At 41.0% G+C, this 20,744-nt stretch overlaps 1 protein-coding gene across 2 annotated transcripts in view; it reads right to left on the bottom strand.

The window, feature by feature from the left end:
* The window catches only part of CHN2 (chimerin 2), a 296,459-nt gene that overhangs the window by 16,064 nt on the left and 259,651 nt on the right, over positions 1-20,744 (bottom strand). For both annotated transcript variants that reach the window (XM_035020820.1, XM_035020818.1), the window contains 2 exons: positions 8,007-8,091; positions 3,759-3,932 (listed from right to left, as the gene is read on the bottom strand). In XM_035020820.1, the coding sequence (XP_034876711.1) occupies positions 3,759-3,932; positions 8,007-8,091 (259 nt within the window). The remainder of the gene's footprint in view (positions 1-3,758; positions 3,933-8,006; positions 8,092-20,744) is intronic.

Raw genomic sequence — 20,744 nt, 5'->3', positions numbered from 1 at the left:
ATTGAATTGTTATACCTTCAAATAAATGATCATACAGATAGGGAAAAATAAAATTTTAGTGATGATTCTGGAAACTTGATCCCTGTATATTTGGGCTAAGAAAGAGATATGGTTTCTGCTCCTAGATCTTAGGGATTTGTTAAGATATGTCCTAAGGCCTTGCCAGGTCCCAAAGGTATCAGAAGGGATAAAGGGTCAGATTTCAGACCTTCCAAGTCAGAAACGAGCTGCCCTCAAATTCCAGCTATGGCAAGAACAAGCAAACAAGTAGCTGGTACAGCTGGTGCAGGGTACTCTTGTCAAGCTCTTGATGACATACTTTCCTGTTCTTCATTTGGGAACCATCGATCAAGTATATGCTACCTGCCGTACATAAGGGTCTGCATCAGAGACAACAACTGCACCACCTAAGTCCTGCCACCCTTCCTCCTGGGACTGTCAGAGACCTCTCTTACGGACTTGGCTCCGTCCCCCACCGAGCCCCACTCAGTCTCAGAACTCGTCTCCGTACAGTTGCCCAGGCTGCCAATACTGATCAGCTGGGTCGGCCCACCTGAGGACACCTGGAGTCATCCTCTTCTAGTCGGCAGTACACGTTAAGCGTGCCTCACTGTGACTGTGACCTGCACACAACACAGGCAAGGACACAGTGGCACATGGGAGCACCGGGCAGTGAACATAAGCCCAGCCTGTCTGTTGGTGGGAGGGTCCAGGGAGAAGATCTTACTGAAGAGCCATCTTTGAAGGAAGTCATGAAGGATGGACTAGAGTTTGCCAGAGTAGCAGAGGCTTCCAGCTCTCCTTGCGATGTCAGCTCTCCCCTTCCTCAGCTGCAGTGGAACCTCTGACTTGCAGAACAACATCCATGGCCATGGCCAGTAACTTCTGGCTAATGTGAAGAGAGCAGAAGTGATGTGTCCAGCACGGCGCTGGGGTTGTGGACTTGAAGAGAAAGAGCATGCCTTTCTGCCCTTGGTTGGAATTCGGAGGAGATGGTGGTCACCACTTGGGATCATGCAGAAGAAGGCAGCTCTCGAGGATGGCGGAACAACAAGCTGCAGGGCCTGGGTTCCTGCCCACCTAGCCCTAGATTGCTCCCAGGGTCTGGACCATTACTGGAGAGAGAAATAGATTTCTATCTTGTTGCAGACACTATTGTTTGGGGGTCTCTGTGACAGCACTGAGTGAATGGTTGAAGTCAGTGGGTGAAGTCAGGTGGCAGACACGCATTCGGAGGTGGAGTTAGGCTAGGTGGTCATTCCAAGAAAAGGCGAAAGGAATAACATAGGCTGAGTCCTATATGTTGGGCCCCGTGCTAGGTCATTTATATGGATCAGCTCATTTTAACCCTCGCAGCCACCTTATGACTGATTCCATTCACTTTATGGGTGAGGAAACATATTCAAATAGAGCAGGTAACTTGGCCAAGGTCACGCCACCGCGAGTGTGAGACCGGGCTGGGAGTCTAATTCCACATCCGTGATCTTTTCGTTCTGCCACATCATGCAGAAACAAATGGCCATGAAAGAGCCTTTGCAGAACAATAAGGAATTTGCCAGGGATGGAAGATGAGGTAAGACTTTGGCAGAGGTGGCAATGAAGCTGGGGACGGGAGTCATGTGAATTTCTTCCAGCCCATTCTCTGATTCTGCTCACATGTGCAGCTCCAATCCCTTTGCTCTGACTCCCCTGGCAAAAATTTCTGCTCTGCTCTATTCTAGCTCTTGTACTAGGCATGCTTTGTGCTGTGCTCCCCATGGACACAGCAGACATCAGACACGGTGGTAACTTTGCCAGAGTTATCAGTCGCCTCCGATGAGGATCACCGTGGGATGGTCGCAGCTTCTCCAGGGAAGCCGAGGTCCTGAGTTGAGGCTCCAGAGAGTCTGATGATCTGACCCCAAATTGCAGAGCCCTCTAAACAACAGGAGCCAGGGATACTTTTCCCAGCTACTCACCCGGAGTCAGGGCACCCCTTCTCAACTCTTACCCAGCTCAGCCCCTGCAGCAATACCTTCACCAGATCCCAAAGCGCCCACCAAACTCTGTCAGACACAGCGGTCCAAAGGCAGCAGGCTCTTCTTACAATTTGAGATGAAATGAGAGTCTTAAGGGAACAGAATAGCTCTAGTTTTCATCCTGCACGGAAAAGGGAATGATTTCCTATCTCTAAAAGGCTTGGGATAACAAGCTTATAATGTCCTCTTTTGTTTTGTTTTGGAAAGAATGGAATAGTTAACCAATGCATAAATATCTGTAGCATACATTACGCAGTTTGGACACAATAATGAATACCAACAATAGCAACTATAGCAGAGTGCCTACCTGGTAAAAATGGTTAAAGGCTCTGGGCTTTATACATGGTCCAATTATCCAAGTTATATCCAGCAATCCAAATTCTCCCCAACCAGACTCAATCCACCACAACACTGAACACTTTGATACCGAAGAGTAGCCAAACAAAGCACAGATAAAAGAAAGGTGACTCAAGCCTACTATGAAGAACCTTCTCATTGAAATGTTTCTATTTTCTGTGCCTTCTTCTTCTTTTTAAAAAATATTTATTTATTGGGGCTCCTGGATGGCTCAGTTGGTTGAGCTGCCAACTCTTAATTTCGCCTCAGGTCACGGTCTCGGGCTCCTGGGATCGAGTCCTACATCAGGCTCCTCACTTGGCACAGAGTTGGCTTCAGAATTCTCTCTCTCCTTCTGCCCCTCCCCCTGATTGCTTGCTCGCTCTCTCTCTCTCTCAAGTGAATAAATCTTTAAAAAAAAGATTTATTTACTTGAGAGAGAGAGAGAGAGTATGTGGTTGGGAGGGGCAGAGGGAGAGGGAGAGAGAGAATCTCAAGCAGACTCCCTACTGAGCGGAGCCTAATGCAGGGCTTGATCCCACGTCCCCAAGATCACGACCTGGGCTGAAATCAAGAGTCGGATGCTTAACCGACTGAGCCACTCAGGTGCCCCTCTTCTGTGCCTTCTTGATTTTTCATTGCATAGATCTTTTTAATCTTTTAACTCTCCTCTTTGAAATAAACAGAACCAATACTAGCAGTGAATTTCTCTATGGTAGAAAATGTATGTATTGACCAGCAGTTTCGTTATCTTATTTAATGGGATCACTTTTTAAGACTCAATTCAGGGGTACCTGGGTGGCTCAGTCGTTGGGCGTCTGCCTTTGGCTCAGGTCATGATCCCGGGGTCCTGGGATCGAGCCCCGTATCGCTTCTCCCTCTCCCACTCCCCCTGCTTGTGTTCCCTCTCTCTCTGTGTCTCTCTCTGTCAAATAAATAAATAAAATTTTTTTTTAAAGACTCAATTCAAACCTCGTCTCTGCCATAAACTCTATTGTCCTCAAATAACATTAAAATGTCTTCCTCTGTGACTCCATGGTGTTTTGAACACACATACCCATAACATTTATTTATTTACCCCTCTGATTCTGCATACTGCAATATGAATTTCTGGAAGGTAAGAACTGTGACTTTCATATCCTCAATGTGTAACACATAATAAATGCTTAGCAAACATGTGTTGGATGCATACATGCAAGGTTTAGGTACAAAACAGAAACTAATGTAGTTGGCTGGACTTAGCTTATGTGTGTGTGTATGTGTGTGTGTGTGCTCTGGGTCAGAATGTTTCCCCAACATCAATAGTGGAGAGAGTCAATTTAGCAATTATAAGAAAGTTTCCTTGACAACAGTAAGAACAAACAATAAAAACAAAATCACTAAAATAAGGAGTCTTTTCCAAACCTCTTGCTTCAATTTCCCGTATGCATATGTCTACCACCATGGGTCTCTGAGTGTTGTGAGCCTTTACAAGTGTTGTGAGGTCACAACAGTACACCTTCTTGATCCTCTTGAGATCAGGTTGACAATCATTGGGAACGTGCTTGGAACACTGTTTGTGTACGTTCAATCCACAGTCTGTAAACAAAGAAGCCACATTAGCCTTGCCCGGCCCTTTTGTAAAAGCCCAACCCAAATTATATGTTACCAAAAATAAAACTGAAAACACCCAAGGGTTTGCTGTATCTTTCTGGAACATCTCTCCCATTTAGAGGTGATACTCTCCACAAGCTGAGTATGAAATCCATCTTTACTCACAAAACTTAAATAATTCCCTTTTTCTCATTTAGCTTTTTCTGTTGCTGGACCATAAGAATAGAACACTTCTCTGAGATAGTTTTGGTGATTAGCTAGGTTGTTTGTAGGGTTTTTTTTTTTTTTTTTTTTTCCCTCTTTTGGGACTTGGAACCTTTGGTCCACATGTGGATATTTGGGTTTGGATTCCCAGAGTTAGTCTTGGCTCATAAAGGGTACCTAAGACTTTTGCTAGGTTGTTTTTCTAAAGTCCTGGATTCTCCTTTAGTGGAAGACATGATTACTCTCTCTGTAGGAATCTTTAATCTTTGGTCTGAGGGACCCATGACCATTGGCATCTTCTTCCCTTTTCCTGGAGAGTTGCCCATAGTTTCCAGGACCTTCCCCTTGTTGGGCAGTTTGGGTGGACCATTTTTCTTTCTACTTGCCTTATTTTGACACCTGTGAGTGGAAATAATGTCTAACGAGATACTGGTGGGAGTACCTGAGAGTTTACAATTTAGGACAATGCCATGTAATGTGGTGATTAGAGCAATTATTTATAAAGCTCATATCAAGATCCAAAGCTTACAACGTACTTTTAAGTTCAATGAACACATTAAAAGCCTTGTTAGCAGTTGGTATCCAGTGACAGAATTTCTCTAACAATAACAAGACACAGTCTAGGGCGCCTGGGTGGCTCAGTTGGTTAAGCGACTGCCTTCGGCTCAGGTCATGATCCTGGAGTCCCGGGATCTAGTCCCACATCGGGCTCCCTGCTCAGCTGGGGGTCTGCTTCTCCCTCTGACCCTCTTCCCTCTCTTGCTATCTGTCTCTCATTCTCTCTCTCTCAAATAAATAAATAAAACCTTAAAAAAAAATAACAAGACACAGTCTAGATTTTGGAAAATAAAAATTTAATGCTTAAGCTGTTCAAAGTTGATGTACTGTCTATTCAAAACATATATATATATATATAATACACATATAATAATGAATATCATAATCAGCTGTTTAACAAAAAAGCACTTAACCACATCAAGGATTTGAGAAAATCTAAACTTTTATAAAATCATCAAAAATGATTTTTGAAAATCATTCTATGATTTTCATGTAATTTTTAGGCTGAGTTCTCTCTGCCTACCCTCCTTACAAAGAAAAAACCAGTTCTAAATCATCTGGGCTTTATCAACATGAGAAATTCAACAAAGCTCAAGTAAACTTCAAAAGTATTTTGATAGATCAATTTGTAGTTGTAAATTTGGGCAAACTGAACCAAATAGAACTGGTTTGTTTTCTTGTTTGGATCCTCTTTTATAAAATAAGGATGATAATAGCATCTACTCCTAGGATTATCATAAGGATCAACTAAATTAGTCTCTAAACTCTGAAGTGTGGTGAAAACTACATGCAAGTAAAATAAAAGAAACAGCAAATATGTGAGAAAATATAAGGATACCCGGCCAGCTCTTCTCGTTATTTCACTAGTAAGTTTTACTACATTCTTATAAACTTCATTTAAAATAATTTTTTAAAGTTGTGATCAAATATACATAACAAAATTCACCATTTTAACCATTTCTCAGTGTACAGTTCAGAGGCATTAAGTACCTTCACGTGTGTGCAACTGTCACCACCATCCATCTCCAGAACCTTCATCTTCCAAAACTGAAACTCCAGTCATTAAACAATAACTCCCCAGGCCCTCCTCCCTCTCGCCCCTGGCAACCACATTCTACTTTCTATTCCTACGAATTTGACTCCTGTAGGTATCTCATATAAGTGGAATCACTAGCATTTGTCCTTTTGTGACTGGCTTCTTTCACTTTTTATGATGTCCTTAAGGTTCATTAATATTACAGGATATGACAGGATTTCCTTCCTTTTTAAGGCTGGATGGTATCCCACAGTATTGATATACTACATTTTGTTTATCTATTGATGGACACTCGGGTTGCTTCTAGCTTTTGGCTCTTGTGAATAATGCTGTTATAAATACAGGTGTACAAATATCTGTTTCAGTGCCTGCTTTCAGTTCTTTTGGGTATAGACCCAGAAGTGGAATTGCTGGATTATGTGATAATTCTATTTTAAATTTCCTTATAAACTTCATTCGAAGATCTGAAGTGACAGTGTGTTTCTGTAGAGTTAAATACTGACATTTTATTAAAATTAAAATGTTTTATAATATATAAAATTATTCAATATGTGCAAACTACTCCAATTCCATATGCTATAAATAAAGACTATTCATTTAAAAAATAGTTAAAATATGTAAAATACAGAGAGTTGAGAGGCAGCGATGGCTATTCCTAACCTTTAATGATCAGGTTTCAATTTTCCTGCTGCTCAGAAGAAATATGAGGCCAAACAGTTGCCATTGGAGAATATTAACATAACCTCAGAATATGTTTTATTAAAAAAAACGGAAAAAACAAAAACCTTTTTATCCCAGAGAAAATTGCTATTCACAGCTAATGTAAATTCCAGAGTTTTGTTCTCATAATATTGACTTTGGACCGATTTGCTACTCAAATTGGATAACACCAGCAATTAGGATATTTCTAGTAGGTATAATCTGGACAGACTGAATTAATGACCACTGGGTGATTCAGATAGTCTACTGCTTTACTCAGTCGTTGAGCCGTGAGATGCTTTGTAACTCCCAGGTGAGTAAGTCTTTTGTGTTAATTGGAGTATCCGGAACATTCCTGGACAGGCTGCCTCTGAGCCTGTTTGCTGCTTGTCTCATGGATCTGTGATGGGGGCAGGTAGCTTTAAACCACATACACAAGCACTACTTGACCCATCCAGGTACCACCACCGGTGATTGCTGTATCTACCCAGTGGAAGCTAAGGTAGCCCCTTCTGAGCAGAGAAAGGATTTAAAGTCCCACAGTCCTGTGAACCAAAATGGGCATTAAGGCGAAGTAGATTATCTTAATGTAATGTCATTAGCTTATTTTATTTTAAATGCTTCCTAAGAATTTTTTTAAAAAACCATATTCTAGTAGCAAGGAAGAAATCAGTCATGGTGTTGGTAGAAACCCGATCAGTATACCACAGGAGGCTATTCTTGCTCCTGGCCAGGACTGCTTGCCAGAAAAAGTGTGGTGAGATGAATTAAGAAGCCCAGTTACACATTAGTTTGGCAATTCTTTGCTCTTTTGTTAGCTGTATTTTAGTAAGATGTGTTATGTGCTGTTAGCACTGGGTGTGGGCATCCAGTTCTAGGTGGAAAAACACCTAAGGTTTCAAAGTGCTTTGAAAATATGTGATATCCAATCAAGGTCTTTAGTTGCACAGCTAATCTGATAGCAGAGAAGTTCTAAGCATGTGTTCTGGAGCTGAATCAATTTTCCACCACTTACCACTATGTGGCCAAGAGTTACTAACAACTACCTCTAAGCCTCAGTTTCTTCATCTGTTCAGTGGGGAGAATATTGCATGTCTTTAAGGTCTGTTGGTGAGACTAAATGGCATGATAAATAGAAAGTGCTTAGCTCAATGCCTGGTGTGTGGCAAAGGTTCACCAGTATTTCTATTTTCATGCCTTGCCTTTTGTGGTAAAGTGGGGGATGGGAAAGAAATGTGGTTTTTCTATCTTTGCCGTTCCATTGGAATTGATTTCTTTTTCTTTTAAGGACTGCTGCCTCTTTTGGGTGGCAGGTAGGTGCATAAGGAAATGTACTTGCTTGGATTTTTTTTCTCTTCTTGCATAAACATGATATTCCTTTTCATTCCAGCAGACACCTAGAACAGCCTCTCCATTAAGCAGAGAAGATGACTTGAACCTTTCAGAAAGCTAGACTTTTGAGCTAATCTGGATCTATTTCCCAACTCTGGAGAAATGATCTCCAGCTCAACATTATGTCACTTTATATAAATGGAAAAGGATGAAGAAAGTTCTGTGTCTACCTGAGCACCGAACCCCTTGGGCGATGAGCCCCCACATAAAGTTGGCACAGTATTCACACCAGTGCGGGCCTCGGAATGTGTGGACCTGTGATCCAAAAAGAAGAAAAATGTCAGAAAATTCAGTTATTTGAAGGGAGGTGGCCTTAGACATGAAACACATAGATGATGTCAAGAAACAAAGACTTCAGTGGGAGTGAGCATCCCTCACTGGGCCTTTTCTTTCCAGTGAGGTGGAGTTACAAACAGACCGGAGAAAACAGAGATATGCTTTGATCTCTGAAAATCCTCTACCAATCCACCATGCCCCAGGCCAGAGTCAGAAAGGAATGTGGAGCAACAGTAAGATTATAGGGCCATGCCATCAGCTAAGGAATGAGACTCTCACCACCCCAAACAAGGCACTGTGTGGACAAACCCAAGATAGCCTGGGCTGGTCACCATAACCTGCATTTAGCTCTGCAAGTTCTGGAAGGCAGAACTCAATTATTGCATCCTTTTGACCAAAGTTGCTCCATGTGTAGAATATCCAGACAGGTATAAATAAGACATGATTATAGGAAAATTAGCAGGTTCCAAGGCTTCGAGCCACTTCCAAAAAACAAAAAACAAAAAAACCCAACAACAAAAACAAACCTAAAACCCCAAAAAACAGGCATTTAAAAAGAGTGAGGGAGTTGGCTGACATGAAGTCTACTGATAGGGTCTAGAGAGTTGCCTTCCCCAGAGACAGGGTCCGGATTCAGCATGCCAGGTGAGGCCTATGCGTGTGAAACTTGCAAGTCCTTTCTGATTGGCCCAGATGCGAGTCTCATTGTTTGGTGTCCCAGCCAGTTAAATATTTTGAATATCATGAAGTAAGGATGGCTTTATCTCTCCTCAGGTACGGGTCCCCTTATGACTGGGCCATGTATTAAGTCATGATTTAAAACAAAAACAAAACAAAACAAAAATGCATGTTCTCTGGCACCAGTGAGCTTCAACACACAGAACTAGGAGATTCCTTGAAAGCAAATGTGGCCATTGTAAGCCCAAAACTACCACGGGCAGTCTACTTGGAGACATACAAACCCATGTGACAATGTTCTGAATTTTTACAAAATTAAAATATTATGAGACATTACTAAGGACTTTCAAAGTTTGAAGCCTCCATTAACAAATAAAAGAAATACAGACAACATTATCTTTTTTAACAGACTGGGAGGCCAGTCTGCTATTTTTTTAAAATTTTAATTTTTTTAATTTAGATTCAATTCCTTAACATACAGTGTATTTTTAGCTTCAGAGGTAGACTTCAGTGACTCAGAATGCTAGTTTTAATTAACACAAAAAATACGAGGATCACAACTATGGGTACAATTTGGGAAGATGCTCATCAGAGCTCTACTTAAAAAAAGCATCACTTTGAGGTCTTTCTTTATTTATATAGGCCACTGATTGTATATACATGAAGTGGCAGACAAAACAGACCTGGTTCCCTCCTCCTGGAACTTATAGATTTGTAAAGGCCGACAGAGTGAGCAAGTTAAAAAATCAAAAAGAACAACTTATACCATGGTTTCTACACAACTGAACTAAGTTTTGGTTTTTTAGTTTGTCACATGCAAACTGTCCAGTATACTATTTCTGCTTTGAAAAACAATGGAAAAAAAAAAAAAACACCTCTCAGAATTGTTTTTACTAAAAATGGGTAATTGTGCTGTAAGGAAGCGGCGCTTAGATACGACAAAGCGCCTTGTAGGAATGCAGAGAATCTATCCCAGGGAGCTCTTGTACTCGCACAGAGCCAAGATGCGAGGGTTCATTTAGAGGCCTGCTCAGATTAAACGTGGTCCTTAAAGAATCCCTCAGTAAGGGGTTCTGTTGGTAGTTGAAGATTTTCTAAATTTAGCAATCAAAGGTTTCTTAATATTATTTTACTAGAAAGGCACTAAAGGAATGGTGCTAGCTAATTATGGCAACAAAGTTGATGGTTAATATACTGTTGAAATCACAAGATCAATCAAATCAAATCAAATCATACAACTCCAAAAGAGAGGAAAAAAGTGTGTGGAAAGGGATATAAAAGAAAAAAAAAGTTTGCTACTAGAGAGACTTAAGAGAGGCCCCAATGTTATTCACAGTGGTCAGAAAAGCTTCTCTTGGAAAGTGACTTCATGCTGCTTGAAGGAGGGGAAGAGCCAATCTGGTAGAGGCAGGGTTGGAGAGCATTCCGGCAGAAGGAATCTACAGAGGTCCTGTAGGAGCAAAAGAGTTTGGTGTGACTGAGGAATGAGAAGGCCAGGGGGGCCAGAACACCAGAGTGAGGGGAGACAACCTGGCTGAGGTTGGAGGTAGGAAAGGGCCTTGAAGGTTTTGTTAATGAGCATAGATTTTCTTTTAATCTAGGTCCAATAAGAAGCTCTTGAAGGATATTAAGTAGGAAGATGATTAAAAAAAAAAAAGACATTCTGATCACCATGTTGAAAACAGATGGGTGAGTATTCATCGTGAAGGAGATTCGGAAACTGGTTAGTAGTTTCTGGTTGAGAAAGGATAGAGGCCAAGATTAGGGGGCTGGAGTTGGAGATGGGAAGTGGATGGATTTGAGGCATTTTTTTTTTAAAGATTTTATTTATTTATTTGACACAGAAAGAGAGAGCACAAGCAGGGGGAGTGGCAGGCAGAGGCAGAGGGAGAAGCAGCCTCCTCGCAGAGCAGGGGGATCCTGATGTGGGACTCGATCCCAGGACCCCAGGATCATGACCTGAGCTGAAGGCAGTCGCTTAACCAACTGAGTCACCCAGGCGCCGCCTCCCTCTTTTTTTTTTAAAGAGAGGCATATTTTTCTTTTTCTTTTTCTTTTTTTTTTTTTAAGATTTTATTTATCTGACAGAGAGAGACACAGCGAGAGAGGGAACACAAGCGGGGGGAGCAGGAGAGGGAGAAGCAGGCTCCCCGCAGAACAGGGAGCCCAATGTGGGACTTGATCCCAGGACCCTGGGATCATGACCTGGGCTGAAGGCAGATGCTCAACGACTGAGCCACCCAGGCGCTCCAAAGAGAGGCATATTTTTAAGACAGAATTCATAAGACTTTATAATAGAATAAATGTGGATCTTTGAAGGAAAAAGGAATGAAGAATGACTTCTAGATTCTAGCTTTAGAAACAGGTGGATGGTGATGACATTTGCTGAGATAAGGAAGACACTATTTGGGGGAAAAATTCAAGAATTCAGCTCTGGTCAGTTTAAACTTAAATGTGTTGAGCTCAAGCAGGAATTCACATAAAATTCAACATCTCAGAGGAGGAGAGAGGGTTGGAGGTACACATTTGGCCACCCCTGACAAATAAATGGTACTTAAAATTGTGTAAATGGATAAAAACTATTAGGGATAGAGGGTAGAAAATGAAGAAAATAGAGCTCAACCCAAGTCCTCTGTGCTCCAACACTTAGAAGCAAGAGTCAAGTGCTTTAGAAGCCAAAAGGTAAAGAGTATTTTAGGGAAGGAGTAGTCAACCTTGTTCGATTCTGGGAAGAGGTCCAGTTAAATGAGGACTGAACACTGATTCAGACACATGAAGTTATTAGTAACCTTGGCAAGCACAGTCTCTTTGGATCGGTGACGTGAGAAGTCATACTTAAGTGACATGAAGAATAAATGGGAGGTATGGAAGTGGAGAAATGTGTAGGCAAATTTGTCAAGAAATTTGGCTATGATGTCCAGCAGAGCAATGAAATAGCTCCAGGGAGATATGGAGATAAGGGAGAACTTTATTTTTTTTAATAAACGATGGGAGATATTAGGGCATGTTCACTTGTGGATGGAATTGATGCAATATGTACAAGAGACTGGAAATGAGGAAGAGAAGGAAGTGAAGGAGTGATGATCTTGAAAACCTGAGAGGTGCTGCGCTTTATGTCATATAGCAAAGTCAAAAAGAGAAACAGTTGAGATCTTTCTAGAATTAGTAAAAGCCACATTTTCAGATTCAGAAAAGCTAAGTGAGTCTCAAACCTGGTAAATTAAAAAATAATCTAACCTATATAGATTATATAGAAACTGCAGAATACCAAAGGACAAGCAAAATCCTAAAACAAAAAGAAAAACAACAAACCCCCCCCCCCAAAAACAAACAGACAAAAAAACCCCAAGACCAAAAAAAACCCAACAGGTTATTTTTACAAAAGGACAGCAATTACGATGAAAACAGTTCTCTTCAACAAAAAGAAGCTAGTAGATTATGGAAAAATTTCAGCAAAGTGCTCAGAGAAAATTACTGCCAACCTAACTTCTATACCCAGCTAATTACCATTCAAGAGTGAGGATGAAGTAAAGATATTTTCCAGACAAATGCCAAGAGTGTTCACTCACAGATCCTCACTCAGAGAAATACAATGGGATATATATATCTGTAGGAAGCATTTTGAACCTAGTGGGAAAGAACAGGATTCAAGAAGCCATGTTGAGCAAGAAATTGGCAACAGGGTTTGATCTAATCAAGCTCTGTCTGCATAAGACAATAAGATGACTAATTTCAGGGGACTTAAAAACAAATTGAAAAAATGGCATGGGAGATTGGAGGGGCTTAAAAATGTTAAAGCATTCTACGGTTCTCATCATTTGGGGTATGTAAGTAGTGCTACTAATTAACTGACGAAGATTTTAAGTTAATTACACATGTTTTAGAATTTTGAGTATATGCAGAAAGAGTGGGATGGAATCTATAAAATGTGTAACAGAAAAAGAAATAAAGATTTGATCAAGCCAATAAAAAGAAAGAAGGAAACAAAGCCATAAAAAAGCACAGTAAGTACAGGGGGAAAAGAAAAAAGAAAAATCCTTATACATCTCTAATCATATCAGTGGCCATAACATCAAATAAAAGACAGAAATTTTCAGATATTCATAAAACTTTTGCAAGAAATGCACTCAAAACATAACGTAATAGAAATGCTGAAAGTGAAGGAATAGAAAAAACATACAGAGCAAATAGCTAGCCAACAGAAACCCCAAATAAATATCTGATATAAAAAATATATTTTCTTTATTAGTGATAAAGATGGTCATTACATAATAATTAGAGATTTAATTTTACCCTAAAGATATAATCCTGAGCTGTTATGCACATGACAACATGGTCTCAAAAAACATAAAGCAAAAGTGGAAAGAATTACAAGTAGAGACTGACAAATCCATAATCAACGATTTTAATATCTATTCACAGAAATTAATAGATCAAATAGATAAAGTTAATAGACTGGGTATAAAAGGGACCTCATACCCAACAATTCATAGAATATGTACTCTTCTAAAACAACACATGAAATATTTACACAAACTGACCACAAACCAAGCCTCAACATGTAGAAAAGAATTGATATGGGGCGCCTAGGTGGCTCAGTTGGTTAAGCGACTGCCTTCGACTCAGGTCATGATCCTGGGGTCCCAGGATCGAGTCCCGCATCAGGCTCCCTGCTCAACAGGGAGTCTGCTTCTCCCTCTGATCCTCCCCCATCTTATGCTCTCTCTCTCTGTCTCATTCTCTCTCTCAAATAAATAAATAAAATCTTTAAAAAAAAAAAGAATTGATACGATAGATACCATATTCTGACAACCAGTCAATAAAATTAAAGACATAGTAAGCAACCAAACCCCAATATATTTGGAAATTTAAAATAATTCTACAAATACAGCAAAGAAAAAAATCTTAATAGAAATATGGTATCGAAAGACAAAACACTCCTTATGGGATACAGAAACTTTAAATGCATATATTAAAAATAAAGATTAAACATTAACAAGCTAAGTATACTATTTAGGAAGCTAGACAAATAAAGTGAGACAAAAAATAATAAAGATTATTGCAGAATATAATGAGATAGAAAGAAAAGATAAAAAATAAAAAAACTAAAAGGTGATTTTAAAAGATTTCTAAAATAAGCAAAGTTTGGACAAGATTGATCAAGAAAAACACAAGTAATAAAGAGAACATAATGCAAATGCAGTGGAGATATGAAATACAAATCTTGAGAATACTAGCTTTATACTAACAAAATTATAAGTTCTGTGACATGGATAATTTTCTTAAAGAATATCAATTATAAAAATGACCCCAAATAATATAGAAAACCTACATTCAATTATATCCATTAAGTAATTGCATCTGTAGTAAAAGTTGTACCCTCAAATAGTTAAAGGTCCCAAATGATTTTCTTAATTTATCAGATCTTTTTTTTAATTAAAGATTTTTATTTATTTATTTGGCAGAGAGAGAGAGAGAGCACAAGCAGGGGGAGTGGCAGGCAGAGGGAGAGGGAGAAGCAGGCTCCCCGCTGAGCAGAGAGCCCGACATGGGACTTGATCCCAGGACCCTGGGATCACGACCTGAGCTGAAGGCAGATGCTTAAATGACTGAGCCACCCAGGTGCCCCAAGTTTTATCAAATCTTTAACAAACGAATCATCTCTAACCAATATAGACTATTCCAGATTGGAGGAGAAACAAAGAAGAAAAGGTCCAGAATTTGCTTTATGAATACAATTTTGATTCAAAAACTATACAAGAACATGAAAGTAGGATTATAAGTCAATTTCATTATAACCATAAATGTAAGAATCCTAAAAAAGTATCCTACTGAACATAGCATAATTATTTTAAAATGTTATGACCAAGGGGGGGGGTCTTATGTCAGGAATTTAAGGTAGATAACATATCACTAGTATTCACTACAATAACAATCGAGAGAGAAACCCCATAATCGTTTCAAAAATTAGAACACCAACAATTAATAAAATTCAACATCCATTCATCACAATAGCACTTAGCATACTAGGCATAGAGGGAACTCTCCTAAAAATAGATGATTAAAGGTATCTCTGATACACACATAATAGCCCTCAAATTTAAAAATGAAACATTAGAATAATTTCCTTTAAAGTCAGCAAAAAGATAAGGATGTCTATGAATACTTCTCTTGAACATTATCCTGCAGAGTTTAGCCAGCATAATAAAATAAGACAGATATATAATTGAAAGAAGAAAAAGGCCATCAAGTTTGCTTCATGTAAGAGCAATATGAAGAAATCAGCAGCATTACTATACATAAACAATAACTCATTTTACTGAGCAGTAAAATTAAAGACTTCATTTACAACAAAATCTAAAATAATTAGAAAATAACTAAAGACACTAAGGACATAAATAAGAAGAGAGATATTCTATATTCATGTATAGCAATGCTCAATATTACAAATATGTCAATTATCCTACAAATAAATCTATAAATCCAATCCAATTTCAATCAAAATCTCCACGGTGCTTTTCACAAAACCTGGCAAGATGGCCCTAACATCCATATGGAAGAATAAAGCCGAAAGACTAGCCGTAATAATTTTGAGTAAGGAAAAGAATGTAGGAAAACACATCTGACCATCTATCAAGACTTCCATAGTTACAAAAAAGTAAAACACCGCAGGATGGACAAACAGACCAGTAGTACATAGCAGAAACGTCAGGAACTAAATCACACCTATGTGGAGAATCGGTTCCACCTATCCACCCATTCATTATTCACTCATTTATTCCATACTTACATGCTGATTGCCTACTTTGAACTTGGCACTGTACTAGTCCTTGGATATATAAAGTTAAATACATCAGAGGGGCACAGACCTCCCTGCACTCAACTATCTCATCTACAAGAATCAACAGGCAACATAAATAATTATCCTATGGCAGTATAATAGAGATTGTAATACATTCTTTCCGAGAAGTCTGGGGAAAATGATAACTGAACAGAATTTTGAAGGATGGATAGGAGTTCACTAGACTGGGAAAGATGGAGTTTGGTGGGGAAGTAGTGTTGACTGGGGTGGTAGATGACTTAGGCAGGACATTCCAAGAAGAGGAAACAGCACAGCCAAAGGCCAGTGAGGGTGGACTTGGTTTTTGAAAGGCATTCTTTCCTTGCAGGTCATGCAAAAAAGGAGTGATGAATTTTTTTTCTGGATCATCTCCAGTGGATAAGAAATCACATGGGAAATATCTCCATACTTTGGGGTAAAAATGAAAATAAAATATTTAGAAATTTGGAGACTAGCTGTAATGTTTACTTTACGTAGACAAAATAGAAACTAGCCTACTGAATGCTTCAGGAAAAATACAAGATATGCCAGCTACAGATTTTCTAAAATTTCATTTTGCCAATATTTAAAAAAAATATGCATATCAAAATTGCATTTCATGCTTATTAGCCCTGCCCATATTTCCCAACATCTTTTCTTATTGATATATCCCCACTGCCTTCGATCTCATTTCTCCAGCTAAACAAATGCAGACAGACATTTTTTTGAATAGCAAATAACTTTTCTGTCCCCACAAATACACATTCCCACAGAAATAAAACAAAATGGGGACTGAGGGGAACGTAAAGTTAGTTAAACATTATTTTAGGCCCACTGCCTAATTTCCTCTTTGTGATGGGCCACTGTTTATTTTCATGGCTGATATATTGTTCAATTTTCTTTTGGGTCTACAAGGACAATCACTAAACAGTAGGCTCTATGTAATGCTGAGGTCACTCTCTGAACGCATTTCATTTGGGGTTGAGTTATGATGGCCACTCTCCCAGTGAAATACCCCATATCTTGAAAAAATCACTGATCAGTTTTTTCCATTCTGTGAAGTTTATTGATTTTCAAGAATATCTTTTCAGAAAAAAAAAAAAAAAAAACAAAAAAACACTTTGCAAACTCTAGGGCAGTAACTAAAATACCCTAGACAGGAAGAAAATACCCCAGACAGGAAGAATGTCTGTCCAAGGCCATTATACTGGGCATGGTCTGCCTGGAATTCCAAAACCACACCAAAGAGAAAAAGATGATATTACAAGAGATAAGGTATGTTTGACAAATAGCCCAGGAATGGCCACTTAGTAAAAACAAGAGCCAGGGTTGTCAAGAAAAATCTCAGGCGTTTCGCGAGTATCCCCTGACTTGACTCCAAATGAGCAGGATGTTATTTGTCTCACATCTGCTGAATCTGGAAGGCAGTATTCCCTGGTGGTTTCATAACAAGTATGTTTTGATGGGTCAGTGTAGACACCATCCAAGTGTGTAATCAGCTCAGACCAGGTTCTATTTGTGATGCACTACACTTGAGAAACATTGCTTTTCCGCGTCAGTGTACATCCAGGTTTCTGAATGTGGGCACTATGAACATTTTGGGCTGGATAAATCTTTGTCATTGCAGGACGTTTAGCAGCACCCTGGTGTCTCCCCACTAAATGCCAGCAGCACCCCTCGGCTGGCACAACCACAAATGTCTCCAGACTGTGCCAAATGTGCCCCAGGGGGCAAAGTGACCCTGATAGAGAGTTACTGGTATAAACTAAAACCCTATCTCCTCAGTTGGTGATTTTTATTATTTATATTAATAATATAAATAAATATGAGAACTTTATTTTTTTACTTTGATTTGAAAAGGACTCTTCGGGTCAAAGGCAGTTTTGTCTTAGCTGCTTTATATATGCACAGAAGAGGGGGCTGGAGGTGGCTCAAGTCACTGCCAGCTACAAGTCACTGGGCTTGGGGGGGGTCATTGCCCAGAGTTACCCGAAGGGCTGGAGAGCAGGCAGCTTGTCGAGGGTCACCCAGAAGGGTCAGCAGTGCTGGGCCTCCCGCGCTCAGCCAAGGGTCTTTCCTGTCATCTACTGCTTTTCCCATAATCATGTGACACTGAACTCCTGAGAAATTAGGTTAAACTTTGGACTTTTCCCTCTTGCAAGATCAGATGAAATACTGACCTTGAAGTGAACCTTTTCAGATGGGAACGAAACAGCCGGGGGAATCGCTCCGTCTGCGACAGGAGACTGGGCTTCCCTGAGAGGCCTGCTCAGCAGATGTTGCCAGAGACCTGGGTTTCTCCACCAGGGAGAAATCTGGGGGTGAGTGGTGTTCACCCCCAGATCTGTCTATTCAGCAGCCATCCTACTACATTTAAAATAGGATTTAATGTCTAAAACACTGATTGCCACAAAGCTTTTTGGGAATCTCCCCACTGCATAAAGTGAGAGACTCTTGTGCTAACTTCCTCTCGGGTTTATGAGGGTATCAGCACTGACCTTCTTCTCACACTGCCCTGACCCCCACCCCCCGCCCCGGCAAAACCTCCAGGGCTCCTGCATTGTCTAGTGCATGTTTCCTCAACCCCAGCATTATTGACATGGGGGCTGGGTAACTCCTTGTGGTGGGGCCTGGGCTGGGCACTGCAGGATGTTTACCAGCATCTCTGACCTCTACTAAATACCCCAGGAGCACGTCCCAGTTGTGAGGATCAGAAATGTCTCTAGACACTGCCAGATGTCCCCGGGGGAGCAAAACCACTCTGGCTGAAAGCTGCCCAGTAGAAGAAGAGCTCACATTCTTATGTCCCCACGGTCTCTCTTGTACCTGGTAGTGCCTGGCACATAACTGGCCCTCAGTCCATATTTGCTGAATTAAAAAAAAAAAATGCCTGTCTAAATAGTTTCCTCTCCTTAGAACTTTGAAAAATACCCAAATAATATGTACAGTGATCATTGGTCCTTTTATTTTTCTCCCCACAAAACACAAAAGGAATATTTCTCTGGACTTAACATGCCAGAATCAGCCACTTAGTCATTTAGAATAGCCCCTTTGAATGTCCTTTGGAATAAAACAAAATATAAAATTAATAACAGCTAAGAACTTGATATGGGTCAGACTCATTAGTACATGATTTACATTTGAGGAGTAGCTTGAACAAGCCACTTCCCTAGTATGTGGCCTAAGCAAGGAGTCCCTCTTGGGTTTGCTGTCAAAATCTATCCTCTTTCCACCAGGCTCTGCTGCTGGAAAGACAGGCAAAAGAGTGGGCAAAAGTGAGCTAACACATTTTTATGAGGTTAAGGAGGATGAGGGAAAGAGAGGGGTTTGCATATGGAAAGCAAAAATGTTTTGTTCCAAAGCAAATGCCCACTGGACTGATAAGAATGCAAAAAGCAATGAGAGGCAGAGAAACTGGAAATGGGCCATATCACCCAGACTGGGCGGTGGTGGTGCTGCCACACCCTGGACAGGTGTCCTGACCATAGCTCCAGGACACACTCAACCTCCTGGACTTCTGGTCCTGGCACCCAGGCTCTCATGGGGTGGGTAGGCATGCATGGAAGGAGCCTGCTGCATGAGCACGCTTGGACACGTGGTGTACCTGGGAAGAGGGTCTACAGAGAGTGGGGGACATAAAAGGGTGTGTTGAGAAACCATTTCGTTTATGTCCAGACCAGGCCACTTTTGAGAGTCACCACACCAGAAGCTGAGACAAGAAGAGTAACCTGGGGCATGTGTCTCGTCCGCTATCCCCACATATAAGACACTGGATAGCATGCCCCGCCACACCTCCTGGCCAAATGGGGGATGACAACTGGCCTGGCGCACCTTGATACCATCCATCTCTCTGGCACAGTCTGCTGACCCTGGCAAGGGCCCATAGCTGGAAGGGCTTGAGCACAGCTAACACAAGTGTAACAAGCCACGGCTGAGGGCAGAGTGTGGGGTGTGGTGGGGAGTGCGGAGACAATGGGCCATCTTAGGTAGATAGGGCCATGAGATGTCTCCTGCATGTGCTTTCAACCAATATTCACTGACAGCCTGCTCTGGGCCAGGCCCCGTTCTGGACATGGGGGTGTCTGCAGGACAACAGACACAAATCCCTGCCCCCAGCCCCATGAATGAGTGTTTCCAGCTGAAAAGGGGAAAGCAAGCATACAAGTAAATATGGACCATGCCAGTGGTCAGTGCTATGGAGAAAAGTCAAGCTGATAGGAGGCTGGAGAAGGGAGGGGTGGGGAATAGGAAAGGGATGGAAGGGGATGCATGGGGAAGAGACAGGGAGACAGATGGGGATGGGGAACATGGGGTAAGGTGGGGGTCAAGTGGTTTGCTCTTCAACTTTTAGAACTTTCTGGAGCTCTGCTCTCCATCCATATTCCATATAAGGAAAGAGGAGTGTCCTGCAAGGCCTGGGTAGAGGGAGAGAATTGAGTAGAAGGAGGAAGTGATGTACATGCATGCACATACACACTGGGAGGACTGAGCTCCCGAGTGGGCTGAGCAGAGAAAATGCCTAGGGTCATCAATCTGCTTCCATCTGGCCTACCCCACACGTGAAGTGAGTACCTCTTTCCTCGATGGTCTCCTCCCTGCATCCTGTTCACTTCTGGCTCATTTCTGACTCCAAGTTTTTGCTCATGTCATTGGCATTGCCCAAAACACTCTTGCATTTTTCTACCGCATGTGGTTAATGAGAGAGGAAGAAACAGATGATAGCAAAAAGAAGGAGGAGCATGAAGAAGTAAGGGTAGAAAATAAATATGGAGACACAGAAGGCTAAACACAAAAGCACAAGCTGAGAGAGAGACAAAAAGATGAATAGCAAAATAATAATCGAAGCTAACCTTACCGGGTGCCACAGACCATAAGCGATTTACATGTATTCCTTAAGCCTTACAACACTCCCATTCTACAGATAAGGAAACTGAGGCTGCAAGAACTAAGCTGCTCACCAAAGGTCAAGTTGTAGCTAGGAGGACCAAGCCAGCCACCGCTATGTTATCACTGCGCAAAGTGGGGAAGGAAGGAAGGACAGTTACCCAGATTGTTGGGGCTCTGGAGTTCATTAGCCTGAAGATTTTGAAGCTTAGCCACAAGGTGTTATTAAGGTAGACCATCTCAAAGAGAG

Source organism: Mirounga leonina, unplaced genomic scaffold, assembly GCF_011800145.1.
Source record: "Mirounga leonina isolate KUSES-001 unplaced genomic scaffold, KU_Mleo_1.0 Mir_174, whole genome shotgun sequence".
NCBI lineage: Eukaryota > Metazoa > Chordata > Mammalia > Carnivora > Phocidae > Mirounga > Mirounga leonina.
Note: the sequence above shows the minus strand (reverse complement) of the source record. Positions and strands in the feature narration are given on the sequence as shown.